Source organism: Melospiza melodia, chromosome 6, assembly GCF_035770615.1.
Source record: "Melospiza melodia melodia isolate bMelMel2 chromosome 6, bMelMel2.pri, whole genome shotgun sequence".
Classification (NCBI taxonomy): Eukaryota; Metazoa; Chordata; class Aves; order Passeriformes; family Passerellidae; genus Melospiza; species Melospiza melodia.
The window spans coordinates 59,920,115-59,941,738 of NC_086199.1; the positions used below are offsets into that span (position 1 = coordinate 59,920,115).

A 21,624-nucleotide genomic window follows, 5' to 3' on the forward strand; every position below is an offset into this window, starting at 1 on the left:
TGTTGCATTCTTGGAAAAAAAAAATAAACAAACCAGGACAAACAAAACCAGGAAAAACTGCGATAAGAAAAGGAAAAGGATACATACTGAAATCTATCCCATCAAGAAAAAAAAAAAAAAAGAACTGTTCCTGTCAAGCTAACTGCAAATGAATCATTTAGCTTTTTTTTTTCTTCTTCTGCAAGTTAATTCATATTCAGCCATTTCTTACTTTGTAACTGCTTCAGAAAAAGCTGACAGTTCTTGATTCTGCCCTTCAATTGCTTGGAGAAGCACGTTTTCTGTCAGCGTGCCAGTGGTCCCATTGTCTTTCTGCAACTCAAAGATAACACAGGATTTAAATAGCTGCAAACATATTCCTAAAGCCACCAAAGTCACATGCACATGACAGATTTTCATGAGCCTGAGGTTTACTATTAGTTTTATGTCTATTTCTACGTGGAGAAAACCATGTATCACTACTAACTTGGAAAGTATAGATTCACTGGAGCAGTGACTCCTTGACAGCAGGTCATTTATTTGCCAGCATCACTATCAGTTAATATTAAGTTGCAAGCGGTTCCTGAGCTCTCAGCAGTGACCTCTTGCATTTGGATTTGGCTAAATTCAGCTGAACCACAGATGGAAGAAAAACATATTTTTCCTCCAGTTCTGCAATTCAAATTCAGTGTAGTTCCAGAAAGAACCACTACTTATCACTGGTGCCCATGATTATCTCTTCCTACAAAGCAGGAAAATACAAGTTAAAGACTGGAAGGAAATAGTATTCAGAACATCAAACTTACAACTAACCCCATGGAATCAACTTACCACTATTTTAATTCTTATGCCAAATGCTCCCATCACCTCCCAAAACTGTAAACCACAATCTTTAAAATATCCAATCCAAAAAGCAACTACTGAAAGAGAGCTGCAGTTTCAAACAGGAAAATCTAATAAACTTAAAAAACCAAAACAACACAGAACTGCAGCAGGTTTTAAATCCATATCTGTTTTCTGATCCAATTCACAACACATCCATACAAAAGCTGGAGTGCAAAAAGCAGAGAAAAGTTGGAATAACCAGTGGAACTCAGCTGTCCATAGTATAACAGCCACCCATAGCCTGAAGGATTCCTGAAGCCAGATCCTCCCTGGAATCAGTTACATGACCAGTTACATCTTTCACCCAAAGATTTTATAATGCTTATAGAAACCTTTAATCCAACCAGAAGGCAAGGAAAAAGCAGACTGCACTACAGTTTTTCCGAAAATCACTACAATTTATTCATATTTGAAGTAGTGATTAACTACTTAACTGGTATGTGGGTTATTTATTATTAGCCCAAGTAGTCAGCTAATTTCATTAGAGTGTATCAGACAATATAGTTAAATTAGACTCTCAGAAAAGGGGTCAAATCTGAGAGAACATACTGTCAGGTCTGTAAGCACTTTTTTCCCTTCAAATTAACTTCTTCAAGCAGTACAGCACAAACTTGGAAGAGATACAACCTATAATTGCCACCTGAATTGCACTTAAACCTAATTATTTCAGCTAAAATATTGGTTGCATGAGCACTGATCAGTCAAAAGGGCAAATTCTGTGTAATTGGGGATTAGCCATACCACAGGAGGCAATTAGAACAGGAAGCTGCAAAGCCACAAAACTGAAATGAGCTGCAGGAGCATGCATAATACCTTAAATTTAAACAGGTTACTCTATTGTAACATCTCAGACAAGTTCTATCACATAAAAATACTGGGCAACCTCACAAGACCTGCTAACCTGTGCAATTGTATCTAGTAAACACATTCTCAAGCACTTGCACACCATCACCACCAAAAATCACAAGGAAAGAGGCAGGGAACATACCCAGGGAAAGGCAAACACCTCTGATGAAGGTTCATCACCTGCTGGCTGGCACTCAACACCAAACTCAGCCACTGTAAATCAAGAAGCTGCCTCTACAAATGTTAAATTCTATTAATAAACTCTTTAAGGAGTATTACAAATAGGATGAAAGCATTAAACAAGGAGCCCACTTAAATAAAGTCACACCAGTGATGAAACACCACTTCATGCCACTGTGTGACACTTCTGAATTCCTTACAGAAAAATTTGCAGGTTATTCTAGTGTTAAATTCAAAGTTTGGGGAACTAACAAGGCATGTCAACACATGCAAGCTTAGCCAGGGTAAATAATAAATTCTAATCTAATGAGCAAATTAAAAACCAGATTTGGTTATCCATGGTTCACCTCAGGGTCACACTTGGCTAAGGAGAGAAACCTCATGTTATTACAAATATGTAATGATGGAAAAGACCTCCTAGTGGAAAACTAAGAACATCAAATACCTTACTTTTAGCTGAACTTCAACATTAATTTTTCATCACTTTTGGGAAAATAATTTCAGGACAACAAGCTCTGACAAACTAAGAATTCTATTTAAACCCACTGGACTCAGATGGGTTTTGAGTAACAAGTAGAATTTTAATTTAACTTCCACTTGGGTCAATCTAGGAGGTGCAAAAGCTATCATCAGTCAAACAGGAAATAACTTGAAAGAAAGGACTTCAGGCCAAATGAGATAAATAGTTCATGTCAGCACAGGCTGCAAAAATAGAAGTGATCTGTAAATATAATTAATCTGAACAATGGCAAACAAACCCAAACCCCAATAAACTAACAAAAGTCAAGTTAAATAAAATTCCATGAGTATACAAAGTCACAATACTCAGCAGCTCTGTGGAAAGCAAGAGAAAACAACACATAAAAGAGGACAAAATGATGCTTCTGCTTTCAGAAATGAGTGACAAACACTGAAGTATTTAAGGGGGAATACTAAATGTATAGTTACTTCAAATATGAATATATACATAAAATAGGCAATACAAAAATAGATACTTCATCAAAACAAAACAATCTATTGATTAAGGGGTTAAACAGACAGTCATAAGTTTTGATAGAATCAAAAAATATTTTTGATTGAATCAAAATACTAATGTTTTTTTCTAAAGGGGCAATGAGACTGAGTTTTTCAGGAAGGGTTTGGGGGGAATGATCCTGACACGGTTAAGATGTAAGACTTAAAAGTATACTTTGAAGAACCTATAAACCCAGGGTAAATGGGGTAAAATACAAGAGAACTGTAAAAAATAGAGGCCACATAACTCAGCTTTCTATTATACTGAGTAGAAAATTATTTAAACTAGAAAATAAAGTAGAAGCACAGGATAAGCAAAAGAGATACTATCCAGGTTATATTTCAAAGATCTGTAATTGAGAGATTCATCTTTAAATCTATTTATTTTCTTCTTTAATAACTCAGCAGAAACAAGCCTGCTAACTCACAGTCCTGTATCAGCACCTACCTTCATAACACAGGCTAGAACTAGAGTGTCTGGAGGGGCACAAGTGGAAAGTAAATCTCAAACCTTCAATTGGGCATTCACTGCAGAAGTCTGCTACAAATTAAGAACTTGTTTGAAAAAGATGGTGACTTAAAAATTAATTGATGTTGTTGTGTTATCATAAATAAAAGAGTACCAAGCAGGATGGCCCTGCCTGTAATGAGGGTTTATTGCTGATGTACAAGGCACGTGGTATCCTGTGCTCTCACACAGAGAGCTAAAATTCTCATAAGTCATCTTCAAAAAAATAAAAAAGCAAAGAGAAGCTCTCACACAGAGCCTGCAGTGAAAGCTGACAGAAAGTCACCATCTCTTGTAACATGTTGAGGTAAATATCAAAATGATTCTTTCATCTTAAGTACCTGCTGTTCCATCCTGAAAGAAGAACATTTGCTAAGAGCTAGTTACAAATGTGCTCTGCTGAAAATCAGATGACTGACGAGGAGGAGCTGGAGCAGCCTTTAAATCAAAAGTGGCAGGAAGAAAAGACCACATGTGAAGGCAGAGCCTGAACTTCATTTATGAACCAGGAGTCAGTACATGACATGCAAATATCAGGAGACTGGACCTTATCAACAGGACAGACCCTTTGAAATCCCACATTCTTGAAAAAGCCTGGAATGCATAAAGGCAGATTTCATTCAGCAACAGTCAAACATCACTTCCTACAGACACCACCTGAGAAGCACTGCTCCCGTGCAGCCCAGTTATTAGCCAGGAGTTAATTACAGCCAACCAACCAGCACTGACAGACTGACAAACACATCACCAGGTGACACAGCAAACTGAGAAACAAACTGCTTGAGCCCAAATGTACATGCCTCTCCAAATACTACTAAATAACAGAGCTAAAGTATCACAGCTCAACAGCAAATGGGGAAAAAAAATTAAGTCAGACCCAAGAGCTGTACACATGGCACAAAACCAGAGATAAATGGATTTTTTGGGTTTCAGGGTGGTTTTTATTCCTTCTCCACTGGCCTTCTACTGAAGTTTTGCCAGAATACTGACACCTAACCCAGAAAAAACAGGAAACCCTTCAAATGAGGGGCCAAAAATTTCACTTCACTGGAAATTTAGACAGCTTTTTAGGCCACAGTCTAGTAAATATTCCTATTTCTGAGAAAAAACCTCCTCCAGTCTGGGGGTGGGGAGGGAAGATATAAGGAATTATTTGTAAAATATCCTTGAGTGATAACAGTTGGTTTTTTACAGCATGTCCCTAGCCTATTAAAAACACCTAGAAAAACAACACCTAAGATTTAAAACATCTGTAAACCAAAGTCTCCAAAGAAAACAAACAGTTTAATTCCTATTCTCTAACCAGTTCCTCCAAATAAAATTTTTTTGGCCATTATCACACTTGCCAGGGTGCTGGCTTTTCCACTGAAAACTTCTCCACTTCTCTTTTAGTCCTCCAAAAAAAACCCCAATACCCAGAAGTATTCATTTCCACTTTCTAGTGAGCTGACTAATATTTTAAAACACAATGTGGGTATTTTTTTTGTGGTGGAATTATCACAGAAAAAAAAAATATAGAAAAAGTTAAATAACCTACAGTTCTTTTACTGGACCTGGGAAAAAGTAGGATGCCCTAATGGTGTGTAATTAAGCAGGTGAGGCTGTGACAGTATTGATCACCTGCTGCACAGCTTGCTTTTGACACAAACTGCATGTGCTCCATGTTCAAAGATAGGAGTGCCATAACTAAAGCCCCTGTTGAGAGTTTGGTTTTAATGTTTCAATAAAATGATCCTAGAGAATAATCTCTCAAACATCCTTTTGCCCTGCCTGATAAAAGTAACATCACACAAAGATGGTTTGCCTTCTTCTAGAGCAGCACAGAGTTTCTGACACAACAGCCACTCCACCACCCAGCACAGTATAACCAAAAGTTCTGTCCAGCATTCCTACACAGAAGGAAAGTTTTCTACCCTGGTCTTGTAAAAAACAAGATAAAACTTTCAGTGCTTAGCTCACCACCTTTTTATTTCACAGCATCATGTGAATTGCTCATAAAATTGAAATATTTATCAATATGATTTAGACACTTTATTGTGCTGAGTATTATTTCTATTTCTTACTGGAGTGTTGAGTTGAAAATCAGCAATTTTCCCAGTAAATATGGAAGGATTACACAAGGGCAAAGGTATTTTGGGAGATAATTCAGTAGTTATATTCAATTTTCTGAACAGCACTAATACATATGCCATAACATCACATTATTTGGTCACTGCTCAAGCCAAGTAATACACATAAAATAAGTAACAGACCTTAAAGTGTCTTTAAATACTGTCATTAATCTTTACTGTTATACTGCAATTCCAAGATAGTGATTGACATACCTGTGATGTTTGGCCCTGTAACTTTGCAAGCTGAGTTGTTCTCATGTTTAAGGACTGACTCCTCGTGACTGTGGCTCCAGAAGATTTCCCATTCACCTTTCTCTCCAGGTGACAATTTAGTAACAGCTTTTCTTCCAACAGAACAGCATCCCACGGATCTTCAGCAGTCATACCTGAAGGCCTCTCTCCATCACCCTCTGCCTTGTTTAGAGTCTCCACAGTGTCCACTTTTGGTTTACTCAGAGGATCCAAATCCAGCCAGTCGAATTTACTGACATCCCCACAGCTCTCTGAGGCAGGCAGGTTGGACACTGCAGACTTTATGGAAGTCATTTCTAGGTCCGTGCTCGACTTCCCGTTCCTCAGGAACTCTGAAGTGCTTGCAATTTTGTCAAATACTTTTGCCATTTCTGGTGTGAGCACTGGAGGGTAGAAAGGTAGGCTTCCATGTGGGTGGAAAGGTGTGGTAGCTGCCAGGGGGTAGGAAATGTATTGTGACTGTCTAGGAAGACCAAGATAAATAGGCTCTCTAGGGGGGTAGGACGACATACTTGGATGGAATCCATTCTGAAATACACCAGTCTGTTTTGTGTAAGAAGCTGAGGTGTAAATAGGAGGTAAAGTGCATGTCACAGGTGCTGGTATTCCAGGTGTCCACTGTCTCCTCTGACCCGTGGGCCCAAGATAAAATTGTGAAGACACAGATGGGCTCAAAATAGGACTTGCTGGTAATGTAGGTACTTTACTAGATTCAAAGTTGTCATCCAGCAGCAGTTTCTCTAGTTCAGCATGAGTAAGCTTCTCTATGTCAATGGTACTTAGTTTATCTTCCATGCTCTTGGCATCAGCCTCTGGAAACACCATGAGATCATGGTCCTGCTTGTTATGAGTCTGTGCTTTTTGTCTGGGGCTGCTCAAAGAATGAAAGGTTTGTTTATTACCAGCTACACCTCTCTCTTTCTGCATCTTGGCTAACGCCTCAGCTTCCATCTGCAGTGCCTCCTCTTTGTCCACATCTTTTGCCCTTGGGGCTGACAGAGAAGGTGAGGAGCGCTGTTTGAATCCATTGCTGCTGGATATCTGGGCCATGCCGCACGAGCAGGTGTCCATGTAAAGCAGCAACACTTCCCTTGCACTGCCTGTCCACCCTTGGCTTCAGAGCGGATTCAGCAGACCTGGAAAGGAAAAGAAACATTAGAAACACATGCAACAAATCATACATAGACAACTACTGTCACACACCACCAGCTGACTGAGTTGCACGTGTCCCTCTGAAACCCAGGATGAAAAATTTTGAAGAGGCCAATTTTTGTTTATTTGAGGGGAGGGAGTGTCAAACTTAAAAAGAAGCCACACAAATAAATACATGGTCACTGAATTGTGCAAGACCCATTTATTTTTCTTACTCTGCCCACTGGTGCTAGTAAGCACTTGGCTGCTTTTGGCCCCACTAGACCCAAGGCACACAAGAGGCACCCTCAGGTACGTAGCGGTTTTCAGACTTGAGCAATCACACAGGTGCAGCCTTGGGAGCAGAAGTTGTTCTAAAGACTACACAAATACAGCATTGATAAAGCACGTTATCAAGAGGACTTCCACCTTACTTCACCAGATTACAAACCAGACCTTTCAAACTGCTGTACCATGATTGTAATGGTCATAATGACACTGAAGGACCTCTCTTCCTTTGGAAAATGTTGTACTTTACCCTCTTAAAAATAATGCTTTTGAAATGATATTTCTTGGACAAGCAAAAGAAGCTATTTAAGTACAGCTGCTCATTGACTAATCTCTTTAACAGCCCTTTACAGGAAGTGTCATTCATTGCTAGGTAAGGAAAGAAACTCCTAAAGGTCACTTTTGCTTAAGGCCACCACCAAGAAAATGGTATTTTACATTTCTCCAGTTCCAGTCTTGTGTTTAGGACTATGATACAACTTCCCATATTCACTACAATCTCTATGCAGACTCTTTATTAAAATAATCTTGCAAGAGATTACCACAAGAACTGCATTATTTTTCAGCATTATTCCTACTTTATTCTGCAGCTTTTTGCACAAAGCAGGGTCTGAGCTCAGGAGATAAGATGTCTTCCAGCAACAGCCAGTATGCACACTGAGCAGCAGGATAAAAATCAGGAATAATGAGTTTCTGCTAGGAAGGTTACATAATCAGCAATCCTCATTAAAACACAGTTTCACTGAACTAGATGAGCCTTGTAGATGGAAATCATTCTGGGTTTAAATCTTGCAACAATCTACAAATTAAGAATTTTCTGCAGCAAATAAGGCAGATAACTCAAAATTCTTTATGTTCTCTTTCAATTCACACCCATTAGAAGGGTTTGGATTTTAGATAGGGTTTTTTTTCCCCCTTCTTGAATCAAACCAGCGAGATGTGCTTCAAACAAAGTGACTGTATTTCTCTGGACTCCCCACACAGACAGCAAGATTCTTAGCAGATTTATAACAGATTCTTTAAATTCTTTAAGTCTGGCCAAGCTTTTGTTTTATCTACTTCATTTCAATGGCTTATAGTGTGAAGGACAGACATCTTTATAAGAGGTTCTATACATTTCAGCTCAATCTGAAGACAAATCCAAGTGAAACACCTCACAAAGCAAAATTAAATCAGAAATGATGTTACAATTACCAAGACAAGTACACGAAAGAGGATGTCTTCAGAAAGACTGAAACAGTGACAGACTAACAGGATTATAAAACCCTGAAAACCACACAACTCAAGTCCTGGGGCAAAAAGTCTTAAGGAGGAGCTTTGGAAGTTACAGGTATGAATCAAGCCACAGGATAATGATGTAAATATTCAGCACAGACAAAGTCTACAGAAAAAAATTGACACCACAGCCTCTTTCGTACAGTATATGAAGCTGCAGTGTTTGACACCCATTAAAGCCATAAATATTGCCATTAGGAAGAAGTCTTGTCCTGTCGGCTGCCTATCTCCAGAGCTCAGCATAAAACACAATCAGAAAATAAATTTAAAACCCCAAAACTATTTTGCTGGCTTCCTTTATAAACAATGTAGGCCTCTGGTCCCATTAATGGCACAATTGTGGCCTTCAATTATTTAGTACACTCCTGTCAGCAGGACAATCGTACTAAAGCTTCTCCTGAAGATGTACTGAGTATTTTGTAGATGGTCTAAGCCTACAGCCACAGATAATATCCTAATGAGACATCTCATATACTTGACACCACCTTCTCAGACTGTCTAGAAAGCTAAGCTGCTTTAATCTCTTCATTAACTTACAACTGGTTTAAACTGCTATGTCAGATTTTAGATGCAAGAACACCCTGACTTACAAAGTCCTCTCAAGAATTCCAAGAAGCAGCAGCCTGAGGAAGTGCAGTTTGCAGTTTTCAGAGTGTTGCTGTTGCCTAAGGATTCTAAAGAGCAGCTGGGCTTTTTCCTGAACTTTATTAAAAAAAAATAAAATAGAATCATACTTTCTGAGACTATTCGAACTGCTTGGGCTACAACTTACAAGATTATCAACCCATTCAGGGGCTGATTGATAATTACAAGTGATTTTTTCTTTAGCAGATGGAAAAAAATTCATACAATTTTCAAAGTATTTATATAAAAACATCAGCCAGCTCTTAAAAGAAAAAAAAAGCCTTATTTGTCTGCTGAATGGCCTTGATCTCCATACCAGCAAGCAGTCTCCTGTTCACAAGGAGAGTCACTGTTCCACCAAGTCACAACTGCAGATAAACTCACATTCCTCAGCTCTGAGAAACACGGTGCACAGCTGCCACAGCACCTTCATCCACAGCATCAGGAGAACCCCAGCCATGCAGTAAATGCTTGTTTATCTCACAATTTCACGTTGCAGGCTGTATTTCGGTCAGTTTATGACAGCACACTTGCACTGACAAATCCAGTGACTTCCAGCACTCCAGATAGAAGGTTATTGTTAGTGGTTATCTGAAAAATTGAATTCCAGCCTTATTCTTTGTAAGACAGCCTCAACAGCATACATACACATAATGGGATTGATGTATTTAAGTCCTGTCCTTGGGAAACTCCTAAAGTCAGTGTATAAATTTCCATCAAATTTCATAAGCAGACTGCAGGCTTTTTTCAAACAGTTCGACATTAAAAAACTGATACAAAAAAATCTTATGAAATTGCAATAGTTTTGGCAAAACTTCATGCTGCACACCAGTTCTAAGCGGTAAATTCATATAACACATCAGAAGAAAAGCTCCCTAGGCATAAGCATGACTAAAATACTGACAGACCTCCTTTTAAATGCTAACCATGCAGCATTAGTTAACTTTTTCATGTAAGTTTAGCTTCACTTTGAACCTCTCACTTTGCAGCCATTTAAGTTCAAAGGCAGAGGGTGAGCAGAATTTAAACTTCTCCAACATTTACAAAGAGAAGGGCAAATTCCAACAGGATCATCTATCAGCAGGGAACTCCTCAAACACTCAGAAAAATAAGTTTCAATTCAAATCCTGGAATCCTGAACCATTACTGACCAAGCTATAGGAACTCACCAGAAGTTTGCAACAACTGGAGGTCACTGAAGACCCAGAAGTGATCTTTACAGAGCTAGGAGTGCTCTCATCTGAACTGCTGCACACTATTTTAAGTAACAGTAATAATCATTTTCAGCTGTCAATCTGTTCACCTTCAAGAGCCCTCCTCTTGCCAAGCACTCTAAGAACGTGAGAAACATTTCATTTATTTTTAAAGGAAAGCCAAAGCCATTGAAGAGATTATAACAGAAATTCAGAAGTAATAAAACAATCCCTACACCACTTACTTGTCCCCTAATTTTGAAATTAAACAGACACATTCATATTTGGGTGAAGTTGCCACATTTCCACTGCTCTAGCAGAACATCACCTGTTTCCTTTAAAAGTGGGTCTTAAACCTCAACCCTGAGCAAGGGTAATGTCTCTTGCAGTCAGGTTTCCCTAATTTGGGGCAGTATTTTCCTTCTCAACCAGCTGTGATCCCACAGGAGTCTGCAAACCCCTTTGGCTCCAGTCTAGCAGGGTTTCTGCAAGAGCAACACTTCCTTGGTAACAATTTTATATAAATGCATTTAGAGCCAAAAGTTAATCTGATCACTCAAGTACCTGTGCACTGCTATACAATTTTGAGTACTGCACATCACTCATTCTTTCAAATGAATAAAATATTCTTAAAAAAAATAAAATAGCAAGAACGCATTAATACTCAAGAACCAAGAAACTGCAAGATGCCTGACCATCTCCTTCAGATCAAAGCATCTACATGGAATGGAAATGAATGTTAGATTTTCACTTAGGCTTAAATTAAAAAAAAAAATTAATATATGCACTAGTCTAGCAAATACATAAAATGGAAGCATAAAGAAATTTCTTTCCAATAAGGAATTTATAGTTTTCTGGTAAGAAACTTCAGGGAACCAATACAGGACATTACATCTCTACCAGGACAAAGACTCCCAAAATCAAAATTAGTTTCCTATCTTAATGAGCAGGGGATGACTTCAGCAGACATAAATCGTTTTACCTTAAGCAGAGGTAATCTCACCATCTGCTCATGTACATGTCACCATTCTTCTCTATTCCAGATGAGTTGCACAGCTTTCTTTCCAAAAGCACCCAAGGCTTGTAATACCCTATTTATAATTTGTTCTACGCAAGCACAGAACGTATTATTTGCTAATTTCTTGACAAGAAGTACTTCATAGCTATCAGAAATCAGTGCACATAAATTCCCTGGAGTCCAAGCACTAAATACAGAAGCAATGATAACAAGTCAGGCCATTTCCTGCATTCCTTATAAAGCAAGGCTCTGGCATACAGTAGCTAGTGCTTCCTCAAAACAAGTGCAATTTTCAAAGTAACTTTGAGGTTATTTTGCCATTAGAGAAACCAAAAATAAAAATACTTGAAGCATGTGCCTCACATTGGATCATAGCTAACTTAGGAATTAACAAATCTTGCCTGCATACCAGAGACAGTAGCAGTTTTATGGGAAATCAGGGAAAACTTAGCAAAATATGACAGCAGTAAAATACTGTGGAAAATATTAATCATCTGCAAAGGAATTCATAGCCAGACATTTGCCACAGCAGGAAAACTCCTTAGCAAAAAAAGAAACAAAAAAGTCACAGGAACTTTGATGTTCAGGAGCCCTCTCTGCCAGATGCATTCAGATTGCTACAAACTGAGAAAAAAAACTGAGCACATACTCATGGCATGACTTCTTGAAGTAAAGCTGTTATTCTTTTAAAATAATGTTAGGTTTAAACTGAGGGTTTTCACAATAACAAACAGTTCTGAAAGGTCAGTGTGATAGAACTGTATAGCTTTAACACTATCTTTCCACTAAAAACTTAGTAGCTTCTCTAATCCAGTCATTTTATTACAATTAGTAGGTGCCTCCTTACAAATGAGATAAACAAAGTTAACCAGAAAATTGAATACATTTTGTTTCAGCTCATATCTACAGAACCTCCAAGGACAATTTCACTTGCTCAAACACAGTTGCAATTTTTAATTAGGCACAAACCCTGAACCAACACTAATTTCATTTGTTTTGCTCAAATAATTCAGATCATAAATACCTAAGCAGGAACTGCATCTCTTCACTCTGATTTTGAAATTTCATTTATGCCTAAAAAGTACAATTTCATCACAAAACCTTTGATCTCAAGGGATAGGCAAGAATAGGATGTTTCTAGCACTAGAACAGGAAGTCTCAGCCTTTAAGGTCTTTCAACATCAGCAACAAATCCCTTGAAAAATCCAACCTCAGCTGTTTCACTGCTTATAAAAATGTATGAACTACTGAAATCAATTTTCACCCAAGACACTGTGCAGAGGATCATTAGTAGATGTGGCACACTTTGTAGCTGCTGTTAAATTTGAATCTTCAGGTTTTGATCAATGTTTCAAGAGAGACAAAGCATGGCTGCATCTGTCATGATGCTCCAGGCAGATCCCCACAGATCATGTGTTTCCCATGGCCACACTCTTGCCTGCACTGGTCTGCACCACTGGCCACTGCAAGCTCATCCCTCAGTAGATGTGGGTGCATGCAGATTTGGTACAGCAGGTTTGAAAGCTTACTCAGCACATCTCTGCTATTATACTCCTCCCCTCAAATTCTGAACCTAACCAGCACTCCATTTCGGTCTGTTAAGAGATAGATGGGGGTCATAAAGATAATTGAATTCCATGAAAGTTTCATAAAAACAAAAACCCTGACCCTGCCAAGAACACTGGGTGTCACAGCTCAAAGAAAACTGTAGCATGAGCTCATATAACTGGACTCTGCAGATTTATCACCAGGATAAACTTTACAAATGATTGAATCGTGGCAAGAAGTCCTTAAAGCCAATCAGAGGAAGACACAAATCAACAGGAAGCTTGGCATGGGTTTCATCCCTGTATTTCTCCCTATCCTGTTCTCAGCTCTCTAACAGCATCCTTCTATCCTGTTCCTGCCCAGTATTTTCGGGATGCAGGTACCAGAAAAGAGCAAGAATGAAACTGATGGCATCCCAGGCTGTCTCATTCCGATGCACTTGGCCAAGATAGTTTTTTCCATGCCTTACAGCCAAGCTTATTACCCTCATTGTCTGACAAAGGCTAGGAATTCAGTTCTGTTGCAATATTTCTCCTTACAGAATAATGCTTTCAATTCCACTTCTCCTGTTTCAAAAGTCTGCTTTTAAAACCTTTGCATTGGTTCCCTTGCTCTACAGACACCTAAGTGGTGCTTTTCTCCACGTCACCCTGACATACACAATCCCCCACCAATGCCACTTTTCAAAGGCTACTTGAAAACACTCAGGCAATGCAAACTTTCACACAGAATCAACATTAGCTGTTGGCTTTTTCCCATTCTTTAAACGAGGTCACTGTCCCAAATATTTTGATTCCCCAGCTGAATAACTGGTGCAGTAATTCCTGACTTGCAAAGTAATTTTATTCTGGAATATCACTTTCATGGAACAATTAAGGCTGGAAGGGACCTTAGTTATTCATGCAGTGTGGGGCCTGACCCCAGTAGAGCATTACAAATTACCTGGAGCATGTAGATAAACTAGTACTTGCATTAATCCTGATCCCAGTGGTACTAAACAGAAGACAGACAACATTTTAAACTACATATCAAATTTTATCAAAACCATAGAAAGTGTCTAGTGTAGGTAGAAGAGAGAAAGAGAAAAGAAACACCTGTGCTGTCTGCTTCAATTACCACAACAGAGATCCCCAAACACTTCCTATATAGTTCTACAATATTTTGCAGCATAGAGAGGACAATGCTAAAATATCAATTTTTCCTAAATTATGTGCCTGAAGTAAGCCCTGCAGACATCCTCCTATATCACAAAACACTGAAAACACAGCGAAGTGCAGGAGGCTCATGATGCAAGGCACAGAGGCTGTTAGCACAGGGAGATGAAAACAACCCTCCCCCACAGAGATCCTATTTTACTCATTGTGCAGCAGTGCACAACACACACCTTCAACAAAACATCATCAAAAACATCCATGGGGGGGAAACACTGACACCTCAGCTGTGCCCACACTTAACTCTGTATCACTGTATTAGTATCACCCTACCAGTCTAACCTAATGCAATTCTGCTGCAGTAGCCAAATTATTTCCACCACTTGCTTCAGCAGCTGAGTTTCCCCTCAGGCAGGAAACTTGCACAGTTTCAGATATAACCAGCAGATGCTTCTTAGTCACACACCTCATATTCACAGGAGATTGAGCAGAATTGCTGATTACTAATTGACAGAAAAAAATGCACCATTCGCGTGTACCTCGGGGCTTTATCCATTAGAAAATACTAAATGCTTATCACATGTATTGATTCAACAATTACAGGGTTTGTTTGGGTTTGGTTTTTGTACAGTACACAGGTAGAGAACTGAACAGGGTGGCTACACTCAGACCAAAGGTTCATCTCATCCTTATCTTGTCTCTAAAGGTGGCTTTGGAAATGCAAATGGGAAAAAGCTAAACCAACATAAACACTTCCTCAATACCCTTCTAGTGTCCACTAATTTGGCACTCGAGTACTTCCTGAATCCTGAGGGAACTTCTCTAAGATGAAAAAGTTCATCAAGAGTCCTCATCAGGAATTTGTTCAGGTGGATGCTGAACTCAGGTAAACTTCCAGCTCTCACCTTATAACACCACACTCTGCTCCTCTGCTGTGACTACATCCTAAGAGAAGATCAGATCAGTTATTGATGACCTGTTCTTGATCAGTCCTTACAAACATCAGCTACAACCTCAGTTATTTCCTCTGGGTCACCATGCACTAAACAACCTCCAGATCTGAACCAGTGACATTCCCTTAGCACAAACAGCACAAGCTCCTCACACTCTACACACTGCAAGTTGCGGCTGGGTTTTGTAAGTGATGTTTTGTTTGTAACTTCAAATTACAAGTTCCATGAAACATGCAGACATACCTTCTCCCTCCCAGTTCCATTTCTTCCCTCTGAAGTGACCATCACTTGGACAGCTTAATCTAAGGAAACACTTTCAGGCTGCATTTCTACAAAGTTACAGATCGAAGTAAAGCTTCTCATAACTTGTTTTATATGAGCATTGACGAAAGCATTTCATTCTAAAATTTTTATAGCTTAAGTGAGGTTTATCATTACTGGCACACCGAAAGATTTCCTCCTTCCCTTCCCTGTCCAGTCTGGAAACAGCTTCACCATTCTTCTCACAAAGTTACATCACACCAACCTCCTCACCTACAAAGGAGCTGGATGATGCTGTATTAGATGACTAATTTTATTGATGATAAAGACTGAACCCTGGTTCTGGCAATTAATTACACATCCACATGTTTTACTTAAAATAGAACGATATGTTTACACAGTTACACATCCATAAAGCAAACAACTTACATTTGTGTAATACTCTCTCATTTTTAAACTTGCTGTATTATCCTGAAAACAAATAAACACCAACAAATAATTTCTGTACTGACTGCAGACACTAAAAGGCAATACTTCTAAAACAAAAAAACTGGAAGATCTTTACCTGAATGTCTTTAAGACTGATGTTATATTTTATCAATTTTAGTCATGTCAGTGTTGGACTTCAACTGTTCTACCCACCAATGTTACTTCACTGCAACTTTTGAAGCTCCCACAAGGCAGCCTTAAGATTGTTCAAGAGTTTAAAAGACAAACAACATGCAATCCTGCTTTAATAAAATTCAAATCTAGCATTTATTTTTCTAAATAACCCCATACCGTCTGGTTTTGGTCCCACATCAAAGCCTAAGACAACAACAAAAAAAAAGCCTTCCAAAACATCACCTCAGCATTTTTATTCCTTAAACAACTTTTAATCCAAATGTCTTCAGCTAGGCAGCAAATACAACTGCAACACTGAGTAAGAAATACCACCAGCTTCAATTTCATTTGAGAAGCATGAAACAAAGGAACACAGAATCAGTATTTTTTTTTTTACTTGACATTTTGAAATGCATCATTCTCCATTTAAGGTGTTCAATTTTCTTTGTTAGTACACAGAGAGCAACTCAAATCAGATAAAAATCACTAAACCATCAATTTCCATACAATGATTATATGTCTTCATGAACCTTTGAGCTCTCAGAGATGGCAACAATAACCCACAGGAAAGAGGAACCTCAAATACATAAATCAGGGTTACTAATGCACTGTAATTAAGACAAATCTATTTTATTAAATCAATCAAAATATTAAATATTTCCAGAGATCTTTGTGTTTTTCATAAACAAGCATCTCTAAAAGACGTAAAATAATATTCAAATACAGCACACCATTTAAGAAGATGAGACTCTAAACAACCTACTGCTTGTCTGGTTTGTGATCCTCTCCCCAAAAGGTCATTTACCTTCCAGTGTTTGAAATTTCTGCCAGTGTTCTCTCCCTCTGCCTTTATCTTCTATGCAGCTTTCTTTCACTGTCCCCTTATTCTTACCGGTTTTGCTCCAACTTGCTTTCACAAAAGAACAAACACAACCCTAAAAACCAAACAGAACTTGGTGCGAATTATAATCCCTTTCTCCTTCTCCCACAAATGTGCCAAGTGAGGCCAATTTAAGCAACTTCTCTTCCTCCCAGATGCATAAAGTTTTTTACAGGCCCACTCTCAGTGTTGGGAGAATGAAGCACACAACTGCCTTCAAAGCCAACAAAGCCATATAAAAAATACTTTTGTCTGATTTCATTTCCCCTGCCCCATTTCTGCTTCCCCTTTGGATTCTTCATAAATCATCCATCACTACTACTCCTGAACACAGCTTATATTCAAAGCAAGTATTGCACAACATCTTGTACACACATCAGACATTTTTTCTTACATTTTCAGTTCCCTTTGGGAAGAGATCCGCATTAAACAAGCAGTGTTATCGGTTAAAACCTCTGCATCTTTCCTCTAGCCCAAATCAGTTTAACTGTGCTATGCTCTGGTTTCAGGCTTGTCGTAAGTAATACAATGAGTAGAAAGACCATCAGAATAATCTCCTTTTCTTCCAAATGCTTTTAACTGCATCTTGCTACCACATCCTCCCCCCAACAACAGCATAGCTGAAGTGGGAGGTTACTTGTGCTAACAAAAGTACAGGAATACCTTTTTTATTGTGTTGATACAGAATAATAAACTAGAGCGAGCCAAGAACAGCAAGGCGCTCACAAACTTCCGTGTATCACTAGAAATATCGGCAAAACTCCGGGAGGAAACAGCAGAGCTGTTTAGGGATCAGCTTTGTAAACATCCAACTTTTCTGGAACCGCAGCCACGCACCAACCCGGGCCGAGCCAACCCCGTCCAAAGCCAACCAGGTGATGAACACAAAGGAGACCTAAACCTGCTGGGTGTCCGCAGCGACCGCCAAGGTGTCCCCTACGCGGGCACTTCCCGAGCTCCCCGCTCCGCGCCGGTGACAGCTGCCCGCCGCCCGGAGACTTCAGCCCCGGGTCCAAACAGCACCTCGGGCACCTGCGGAGCGCGGGCAGCGGCTGCGGACGGTCCGCGCCCCGAGCGGCGCCGCTCCAGCGCTCCAGACGCGCAGCTCCCGGCTGGAAGCGCTTCCCGCAGGCGGTGCCGCCGCCGCCCGGCTCGGGGAGCCCGCAGAGCCGCGGGACGGGACGGGACGGGACCGGACGGGCCGTGCGGACAGCGCTGCCCCGGGCCCGGGCCCGCCGCTCGCAGGTGCCGCCCGGCAGCGCGGGCAGCACCGGGGCCGCGCCAGGGCCGCGCCGGCGGCAGCAGCAGCGCCCGGAGGCCGAGGGTCGCGGAGACCCCCGGGAGGGGCGGGCGAAGCGGGGCACGGCGGGGAGCGCAGCGAGCGGCCCCGGCAGGGCGGGGCCGGGACGGCGCGGGGCCCGCAGCTCAGCCCGACCCCCGGGGCTCCCCGCGCCTACCTCGGCCATTTCCCCTCGTCCCTGCTGCTCCCGGCGGGAGCGCTCCAGGCTGCGGGCAGCTCCCCCCGCTCCGCCGCGCTGCGCTCACTTCCGCCCGGCCGCGCGGGGCGGAGCGGGGCGGGGCGGGCGCCGCGCCGGGCCCGGCCCCGGGGCCGCCTCACCTGAGCCCGCAGCGCCGCCGCGGCCCGGCCCGAGCAGGGAGCCCGTCCCGCCGGGGCGGCCGTGGGGGGGCCGCGGGGCCGGGTGGCGCTGGGGTGACTCTCCGTCATTTCCTCCCCTTATCGGCCGATCTTCCCAAGAATGCTCGGCATGACTGGGAACTTGCCCAACGCACCAGAAGCGGCCGTCGGGGGGGCTGGAGCCGCGCCGCGGACACAATGGACTTCCTCGGCCGCCGGCAGCGGGGGAAGGGCCGGGGCCGAGCCGTGACGCTGGGGAAGCCGGGGAGCCCCCAGCACAGGGATGAACCTCCAGCGCTTGCCGGCGGACGACCCCGGTGGTTTGGAACCACACGGAATTTTGCTTAACTAACTTCAGAAACTACTTGGCCGGCAAGGGCAGATTCCTGTTGTCAACTCCAACCTTCCTGACATACCAAGACGTTTCAGAAACAGCAAATGTTTTGGTTTGACCTTCACAATAGCTTCAAAAGAAAGAAATGCTTTGGTTATGCCCTAAAGTATTGCATGTGGGATTTCATACAAAGTTTAGACAATGGGCCTTTCATAAGATCACATTAAAAGCTGTCATGGACATTTAAACATAGCAGTATTATTTTTAATGTAGATGTAAAAGAATTCCAGAGGGAATAACTTTATATTCCATCCACTCAAGGATTACTTAAAATAAGAGAAGTATTCAGTTTGTGCCTATTGGTACTTTATTCTGCACTTTTAGCACACTGAAATTCCAAAAAATACAGAACACTTAATGAAGCATAGAAGACACATGAAGACACATCAGTTTAGATGCTACAATATAAATGAACAATCAAAAATTAGTCAGGAATACATTGCTGGCAGTCACATTTTTACTGTGGATATATATAACCAGCATTTTAGCATCTTGGCATTTTCTATTGGATAGATCTTGACTTTACACCATTAAGGTCAATGAAATCCCTTGCAGGGGATTTCAACAGGAGCAAAATGCCACTTGGAAGACTGACACAAAATGTGTTCCTGGAGAATCATCACAGACATTACTCTAATTACACAGATTAAAAAAAATTACCAGAGTTCTTACTACCCTTGTGGTGTCAGCCATCAGGAATTTTTCAGGCTGACAGTTATTAGGAGTAGAAATCAATCCTTTCTAATGCTATTCCAGTTTTGACAATCAATAAGCAAATTCAGGTCCAATTTTGAACACTGAATGGGGCATCAGTAGAAGAAATTACTCAAAAAAAGAAAGCTCAAGGTTCCTTTCCAGATGGTCTATCCAAATCCACCTTCTTTTCAGATTGCATTTCACACTTTTTGTCCTGGCAGTTGTGTCTCCTGGCCACCTCCTCTGCTGGGCTCTGTGGTGATCCTGGCCAGGAGAGCGCTGTACTTGGAGCAATTGTGATTACACACATAAATGATGCTTTACAGAGGCACAATGTCCTTCTGCTGGATCCTGCTGCAAACCAGTTCCATGCTGTTTGTGCTGCTTTCCCCTTCACGCACAGGTCACATTAAACTGCTCCCAATTGCACCTGTGACTCACTGGCCACAGGGTTTAGTCCTGGGATAACCATTTGGCGGTGTTTCATCCATTGCTAAGTAAAGGAGCATTAACCTGCTTAGTCTGAACAAAAGGCAGTTGCCACACCCAACAGTTTCAACAGGATCATGTTGGAATGAGATGTCTTCAAGGTCCCTTCCAACCTAAGCCATTTTATGATTCCATGATCATGGCTATTTGATTGACCAACATCCACCATGTTATTACATAATATGTGACAGTAGGTCAAATATGAATCTTACTAGTTGAGATAGGAAAGATGACTTGGTTCATTCCGTGGATCAGTGAAGAATTTTAGACTATTATCAAGCCTGTCTATCAGTGTCAGTGTAAGAACTGTCTGTACCTTTACTTGGAAATTATTTCCTTCTTGTCAAAAAATTTTCTTGCTATTCCACATTTAAAAAAAAAATAATTTAGGCCCATCCTTTTTAGCACTATTTCATTTTTGAAAGGTATTCTGAAGGTACTTCATGTTGAATAGGCATTGATTTCATATTATCACACTGAATACAAGCTGAGTGTGCTATTCCTTCCTTTGCTTTCCCAGAGTCATAGAATTATTACAGTTGGAAAGTACTTCCAAGATCACTGAGCCCAACCTTTGACCAAACACTGTGCTGTCACCCAGACCGTGGCACTCAGTGCCATGGCCAGGCATGGCACTTTAACACTTTAACACCTCCAGGGATGGTGATTCCATCACCTCTCTGGGCACTCCCTTCCAGTGTCTGACAACACTTTCAGTGAAGAAATTATTCCTGATGCCCAGCCTGAACTTCCCCTGGCACAACTCCAGGCCATTTCCTCTTGTCCTGTTGCTGAGAGAAGAGACCCACCCTCACCTGGCTACAACCTCCTTTCAGCATTGTAGAAGCAATAATGTGTCCCCTGAGCCTCCTTTTCTCCAGGTTAAACAATCCCACTCCCTCAGCTGTTCCCCAGATCCTTCACCAACTTCTTCACCCTTCTCTGGACTAGCTGCAGCACCTCAATGTCCTTCCTGAACTGAGGGGCTCAGAACTGGACACAGGATTCAAGGTGCCAACTCACCTGTGCGAGCTCCAGGGGGACAATCACTGTCCTAGTCCTGCTGGCCACACTGTTTGTGATACAGGCCAGCACTTGGCACTGCAGAGCAACTCCAAGCACTTTTGCCTCTGCTTTCATTGTTTCTCAGCAACATCCACATTATGCAATGCCAATTATCAGGTGCACTCTGGAAGTGGTACCAGCCAGTTTTAGAAACAGCATTTGTATGTCAAATGCCACACAGCCTCTCCACAGCTGGGCAGCCACAGGAGCTGTCCTTCAAGAAAGACAACTGGTTGGCCTTGGAAGCTCAGCTTCCAGGCAAAGTGACACTGTTCCCTAGAGAGCTGAGTCAAGCAGGGAACAATGGCATAGCCTGCAGACCTGCTTAGGAATGGATGATGACAAGTTAGCCCTTCCCACATGCAGAAGTGACACCAGCTTTAAAGTATTCCTCATACAGGAAGTTCCTAACGTGCCCATGTGAAAGCACTGCCCAAGGTGATTGTCTCAGCAGCCTCACTGCCTTGTTCCTGTGTGCCCTCTCTGTGATACACACACCAAATGCCACAGTTGCCCTGATGGTTTTCAGGAGATAAAACTATGATAAAAACAATGATATTTTCACTTGGTAAAACTATGTCTTGTAAAAAACACTACAATTTATTAAATAACATTTTAATGACAATTTAAATTGCATACCACAG

The 21,624-nt window shown here is 41.3% G+C and overlaps 1 protein-coding gene across 4 annotated transcripts in view; it reads right to left on the minus strand.

The window, feature by feature from the left end:
- Positions 1-18,245, minus strand: part of PIK3C2A (phosphatidylinositol-4-phosphate 3-kinase catalytic subunit type 2 alpha) — a 50,382-nt gene extending 32,137 nt beyond the window's left edge. The window contains exons 1-3 of one of the 4 annotated variants that reach the window (XM_063158559.1): positions 18,158-18,245; positions 5,737-6,911; positions 212-318 (exon numbers count right to left, since the gene is read on the minus strand). In XM_063158559.1, coding sequence (XP_063014629.1) covers positions 212-318; positions 5,737-6,846 — 1,217 coding nt within the window. In that variant the 5' untranslated portion in view covers positions 6,847-6,911; positions 18,158-18,245. Of the gene's footprint in view, positions 1-211; positions 319-5,736; positions 6,912-10,262; positions 10,304-16,625; positions 16,644-18,157 lie in introns of those variants that run through there. The other 3 variants (XM_063158560.1, XM_063158561.1, XM_063158562.1) reach the window with 3 other exon arrangements.
- Between the last annotated feature and the right edge of the window lie 3,379 nt (positions 18,246-21,624).